Source organism: Protomyctophum parallelum, assembly GCF_964188405.1.
Source record: "Protomyctophum parallelum genome assembly, chromosome: 4".
In the NCBI taxonomy this organism is placed as follows: domain Eukaryota; kingdom Metazoa; phylum Chordata; class Actinopteri; order Myctophiformes; family Myctophidae; genus Protomyctophum; species Protomyctophum parallelum.
Genome location: NC_139700.1, coordinates 9263948 through 9270321, shown reverse-complemented (window position 1 = coordinate 9270321; position 6374 = coordinate 9263948). Strand labels below are relative to the sequence as shown.

The following is a 6374-nucleotide window of genomic DNA, read 5'->3' as shown; positions in this document are numbered from 1 at the left end:
ATGGCTGCAGATTGGTTGGGTAGTTTGGTGTCCATAAACTGTGGTCCAACGTTGGGGGTGTATCAAGGAGAGGTGTCCTCTGTGGACCAAAGCAGCCAGACCATCTCCCTCACACTGCCTTTCCACAATGGAGTCAAGTGCTCTGTTCCCGAGGTCACTTTCAGGTAAAGAAGTTGACCCATTTTAAGAAGACCTGACATTCTACGAATGCCTTCTATTAATTTCAGTAGTTATCTAAACTTTGTTGTACTTTTTATTACTTTAAAACTATATCCAACCTTTTTCAGTACAAAAGGACCCCAATGGAAAAATGCCATTATAGGCAAACTGCTATAAAGTATTCGATCAATTTAAAAAATATACTTTGAAGATGTTTCAAAAATAGAAGATGTACAGTACAAGCTCGCAACGTGGCACGAAGTGACATGCTGTGAGCTTGTATATCTGCTATTTTTGAATAGCCATTGCTAAAATCTAAAATGACATGGATGCTTTACCAGTTTTGTCCCAGATTTAGACCTGGTGTACCTTTTGAATCTGAGAGCTACCACCTCTGCGTTTCATTAGTTGTTGCTATACATGTAGCAACATCATTTTAAATAATTTTTTGAATCTGCCTAATTTTCAATATCTGATATTTAGCGTGACAAGAGTTAGGATTTGACTTATTATTCCTCTTTCTCACTAAAACAGTGCCATGGACATCAAGGAACTGAAGATTTTGGACATTACTATTGGTAATGGCAGCCTTGTCAGGAATGGCTCTTCCGTGTGTGCAAAGTCAAGCAGCGGTCCAATTGCAGTACCAAGGGATGACCCCAGGGCCAAGGAGAGGCTGAACTCGCCACAGCACTCAAAAAGTTATGGGGAACGCCACCTGGATGTACCCGGTCAGCCTAAACAAGGATTCCGTCTCAGACACAACTCCTGTAAGTTCCAGTAAAACACAGGGTGCAGGCATGTGTTCCGACATCCTAGCCAAACACTAACATAACCCTAACCACACGTGAATGCAACGCATGTCGCGGACGCAGCGCATGTCGGGGAGCAACGGGTGATTTGTGCATGTCAGACCTTTGGTATGTCGGATAAACATCTGCACCCCAAAACACGTGTGGCCAGACATCCTTTTTTTTTCTTCAAAGATGCTTAACCCAGTTGTTGTTTTTCATGTCAAGGACCCCCAAATTAGTATATATATGTGGCCGTACGTACACCCTCATCTGAAGAGATATTGTGCCAGGGACAAGATTTGAGTTGGTAAAATGTTTGTTGATGACCGATTAACTGTTTCTAGCTGGAGTCCCACTGTAACCCCCTCAAGGACCCCATCATGGGGGTCCCCGGCTACCGCTTTGAGAACCATTAACCTATCTCTGTAATCATTTTTTGTCCAGGGTCTTCGAGTAGTCGAGGAGTGAACCCGGTCACTCCCAAGAAGAATGGGGTGAAGAACGGTTCTCAGATGAAGCTCAGGGACGACGAATGTTTTGGCGATGGCATGGACGACGGGCTGGACGCCGACTTTGACTTTGAGGGGAACCTGGCGCTGTTCGACAAAGCGGCCGTGTTCTCAGAGATCGACACGTCGGAGCGTGGGCGCACTAATGGTGCACGGTCGCGCGGTACGCCCCAGGAGCAAACACCGACGAGGTATCGCCACGATGAAAACGTACTGGAGGTCAAACCCATTGTGTATCGGCAGATCACTGTACCGCAGCCTGGAGACAAAGAATTTTGCACTGGCAAGTATTTAAAGCACTTCCTTTATGAATTTTGAAGCTGCAAATCTCTGGGCGCCCTTATTTAATGGTGTTAATATTGGTATTTATTGGTGTTTAGTATGGTTTGTCATTAAGTACCCTTTTCCTTCCTTGTTTCCTCACAGATTCAGGGCTGATTGTGCCCACTATTTCATATGACTTCCGCAAGCGCCTACTGTCGGTAGCAGAGCGTCACGGCCTGTCGTTGGAGCGGAGGCTAGAGATGACAGGCGTCTGTGCAAGTCAGATGGCCTTGACTTTGCTGGGTGGGCCCAACAGGTAAGCAATCTATTTAATACTGTACTCAATTAGGACAACACAAAATATTTTCTGATGGACGAGAAGCTGTTTAGCAGCAACTTTGCACTATTCAGGCCTTGCCTAAAGGTCTCTGCAGAATTCCGTCTTGTGCGTTCATTACATGTTAGTTGTACTGTTGTAGCACTGTGTGATTGATGATAAAATATATTGCCGGCGGTAATCATAATCCACCTCGTCAGACTTCTAATTGTGTTGGAAAGTCTACCTGTCACATTGTCCGATGAGTCAGTTGACGTATGCGGTGGTAATGTTTACCTCAAGAAAGGGAGCACATCTGGACCTATGGTGCTGTCGGAGACTTGACAACACACCCCTTCATTTAGGCTTAGGAAAAATCTCAGTTAAACTGTCACTATTCGCTTGTGTCCATAAAAACGATGTCACCTGGACTTGTCTCCACCAGTGAGTGTCTCCACAGTTAAAACTGCACTACAGAGTGACAGCTAATGGGACATTTGTGTCAGGAACTTGCATTCAGACAGTAGGAAACATCAACGGCATGATACCATATATCAGGACAATTTGTCTCACGTTCTCACTTCTAGTTTGCTCGTTCACGTGTGTAAGACAAATGGCAGAAAGAAAAGAAACTACTATAGTTTTTGTTCTTTGCAGACTCACGCCTAAGAATGTACACCAGCGTCCAACAGTGGCACTGCTGTGTGGCCCCCATGTCCAGGGGGCACAAGGCATCAGCTGTGGCCGTCACCTCGCCAATCATGAAGTGGAGGTCATCCTGTTTCTACCAAAATTTGTGAAGATGCTTGAGTCGGTCACCAGTGAGCTCAACCTCTTCAGCAAAACTGGTGCTAAACTGGTGTCAAATATCAAAGGTAGGTCTATGTTGTATTGCAGCTATTTTATCATTCACGGAGAAGGGCATTTTATGCTCTCAAGAGTTAAATTATTGTTAAACATCTGCATTAGTTTATTTACAAGAAGTCGACACAATTAGAATAATTGTTATTTTGATCACCACATCAATATGGCATGTAATTGTGCACACAACCTTATCCAAATATTATCCAAACAAACTAAATATTCAAAGTTTTAGGACCGAGAGGCTAAATGTCATCAAATGGTGGCTCAAATGCGTCTGGGAGGCTAAATGTCATCAAACGGTGGTCCGTGACTCAAATGCTGAATAAAGAATGGTCCTTGATATGAAAAGGGTTGAAAACCACTGGCCAGGCGAGATGTATATAACAACTGTCCACAATGTTGAAACTCTGCCTGTAGTTCATCTGCCACCCACTGATGTCAGAATATGTCGGTGGGTGGTGGAAACTACGCTGCTACAATGGTACAGGTAACATTTGCAAGTATTGTGGATGTCTTTGTGGTAATCCGTTAAATGTAATCACATGATCTTTTGGATGTGTGTGTGCTCTTTATAAACCATTTATTTGTGGACGCCACTCGAATGGCTACTAATTGAAAATAAGGTTCAATTGTTGAAATAGCGGGGAACTCCTTTGTGTGTAGTTGTTGCTATATACAGTACAGTAGCAACTTTACCATTAACATTTGAAAAACATCCTGACCCAAGTTTTCTGGTAAACTTTATTTAGAAGATTTAAAAGCCCTCTTCAGAATCTGCCTTGCATTTAAATTGTTCGTGCTTTGTGATAAGTCAACCAGCCTTGTTTCTCTCCTACATTGTAGACCTTCCTGACAGCCCTGTGGACCTCATCATTGACTGCCTGGACTGCCACGAGAGCACATTTCTGATGGACCAGCCTTGGTACAAAGCTGCGGCCACCTGGGCCAACCAGAACCGGGCTCATGTACTCTGCATAGACCCGCCAGTGAGCAGACAGCAGGTGGTGGAGGCCAAGTGGTCCCTCTCTCTGTGTCTCCCACTGCCCCTGGCTGAGGGGGCCGGCAGGGTCTACCTCTGTGATATAGGGGTTCCCTGCAAGGTGTTTCAGGAAGTAGGGGTCAAATATCACTCTCCCTTTGGCTGCAAATTTGTCATTCCATTGCACTCTTCATAGTAGGACTGATGCACCATTTGGGGGTTTAGGGCCTTAAGTTCTTGAAATAATTTCTTCCATTTCATTATGATGAAAGCCGTTGCTTATGTTTAGGATTTTCCCACTTGTGCTTTAGCACCATTGTGTGGTACATCACTTTACCGGGATACATGAGAGTGCATGAGATATGAGAACATCTAGCTCTGGACCAGAGCTAGAAAACATAATTTTCTTATTTTTATGGATTAACAACATTTGTTAATGTCCTACTTGACCAGATGTTAAGTTTCTCTTATGCAAGCTGCAGTTGGTACGTAGATACCATTGTATTCACATGGCGGTACAATTTAGAGATTCATAATTTACATTTCTGCTTTAGTAGAATAACTAAAGTTAAACTAATTACATTAAAGGGGAAGAATGACTTCCTATTTTAGTGTTGATGACAAATTCCTCAGTCTTTGACTGAGGTATAACTGACTAACTGCAGTGCAATCACTGAAGCAACAGGTTAATAGTGTTGACTGCATTCATTTCTTTATCACGGTCTGTATTTGTTGTAGCAGTTCGCTCTCGTTGCCACTTAATGTGATACTTAAATTTTGTATTTTTCTACCTTTAAGATTGTAAAATGCCAGAACACTTGGAAATGTGATTATATATACAGAAGTACAATGTTTAATTTAATTTAAACATTTCATTGTTTGGCATTTGTATTAACATGCCATTCTTGCTAGCTAAAAACTAATGTATATCAGGCAGCTATTAGTAGAATCCTCCACAGTGCTGTTACGGAATTTACGGACTACATGTGAGGGGATAATTGGGAGTTTTCTATCAAAAAGAATTGTGAAATGAAGCTGATATTTTCCAGAAAAGAAACTTTAGGTGATAATTAAGAAAACTAACTTAATATCAACACGTTAAACTTTGTAGGTGCAAATAGTTAACTGCCTTGTGATCTTGTTTTTAATCTAGCATTAAAAACAGATTTTTGTGAATCCCACACTTTAAACTAAAGCCTACTTTGACAAAAGTGTGCGATGCCTTTTCTCTGAGGGATAAGTTAAGATCAGTCCATAGACTCCACACTGAGGAGCATGCTCTTTTGAGCAAGGTGCATTATTTGTGACAAATTCTACAATATTACTGGCGGTTTATTCCTTGTGATCTACAAAACAATCTATGCTCACACAAGCTGAGAGGAGCTTGGTTTGCTTTACTGTGTTGGGCTTGTCCCTCTGTTTAGGGGGCTCTACTTGTCTTTGTTATCTGGTACCATTCATGGTATGTACCAGATACGGTATGTCTACCCACTGCTTCTACATTGTGCTTCCAAACACCATGAAACATGTGTAAAAACCACATGATTCAATCCTGGTCTGACTGAGATTTGAATACTGTTTTCTTTTTTTAAAGTTAAAAACAGTATTGGTGTATGTTCATGTAGGTATCTCAAAAAGCACTGAACTCCAGCAAGATGCCTACATTTTGAAATCTAGTCTTTGGTGTGTAAGCCCATTATAGACAGTGCATTATTTCAAAGTGGCGTTATTGGACAAAGTTGTATCCCTTGTTACTCAAACATTCCACCGGTGAGAGATTCATATCACCTGATTAGACCATTGTTGAAACTCTGAAGCCTTCATCAAATGTTACGGTAGCACTACTACGTGGGTTGAGTCATTTGTTTTGTGAGAGAATGAGTGCTGTTTTGTGACATCGGATAAGTGCTGTGAGTGACTTGTGACATGGGATTAGTGCTTTATTTTGTGACATAGGATGACTGCTTTGTTTTTCCAGTCACCAGAGAGAGAGATGATGGTGTGTATATATAACCCACTACAATACCCATTATTATTGTTCTAAAGTTGTGTTTCAGAAGAGAAATTCCAAGAAATGTGAACAGTCATCGACTGAGAAGTTGACCGTAGTGTTACAATATATATTTTTTTGAAGCAAGATGTGCTTGGAGACTTACATTTGTTTACATTCTGTGATCTGCAGTGGGAGTCCTGACAATGTGTAATCGGTTTGCTTTTCAGCCAAAGCAAGTGCACATTTCGCAAATTTTGTATTGGCAGTCAGGAAGTAATGCAGTATTTTCAGCAGGTCCTCTCACTGATCTTGTGAACCATGATTATTGTGCAAAAATACAATCTTGTCATGGGGTTTAAACTGGAACAATAAAAGATATATTCACCATTCATACATTTTCTCCATCTTCAGTTTTATGCTAATCCTTTGATTTAGGTGTGTGTTGTGCGTGACTGTCCCTGCTGTTACAATGAAACATCCACAGTTAATGTCATTA

General features: G+C 41.7%; 1 protein-coding gene across 1 annotated transcript; it reads left to right on the top strand.

Annotated features, from left to right (window-relative positions):
- On the top strand, window positions 1-6252 carry LOC310857400 (enhancer of mRNA-decapping protein 3-like; the record flags this gene model as incomplete). Its single annotated transcript, XM_083763053.1, has 6 exons — window positions 1-164; window positions 694-929; window positions 1398-1745; window positions 1889-2042; window positions 2700-2917; window positions 3750-6252. 6 exons carry the CDS (start codon window positions 1-3, stop codon window positions 4079-4081), a joined length of 1452 nt encoding a protein of 483 aa, XP_083619179.1. The 3' UTR covers window positions 4082-6252.
- Window positions 6253-6374: the final 122 nt, after the last annotated feature.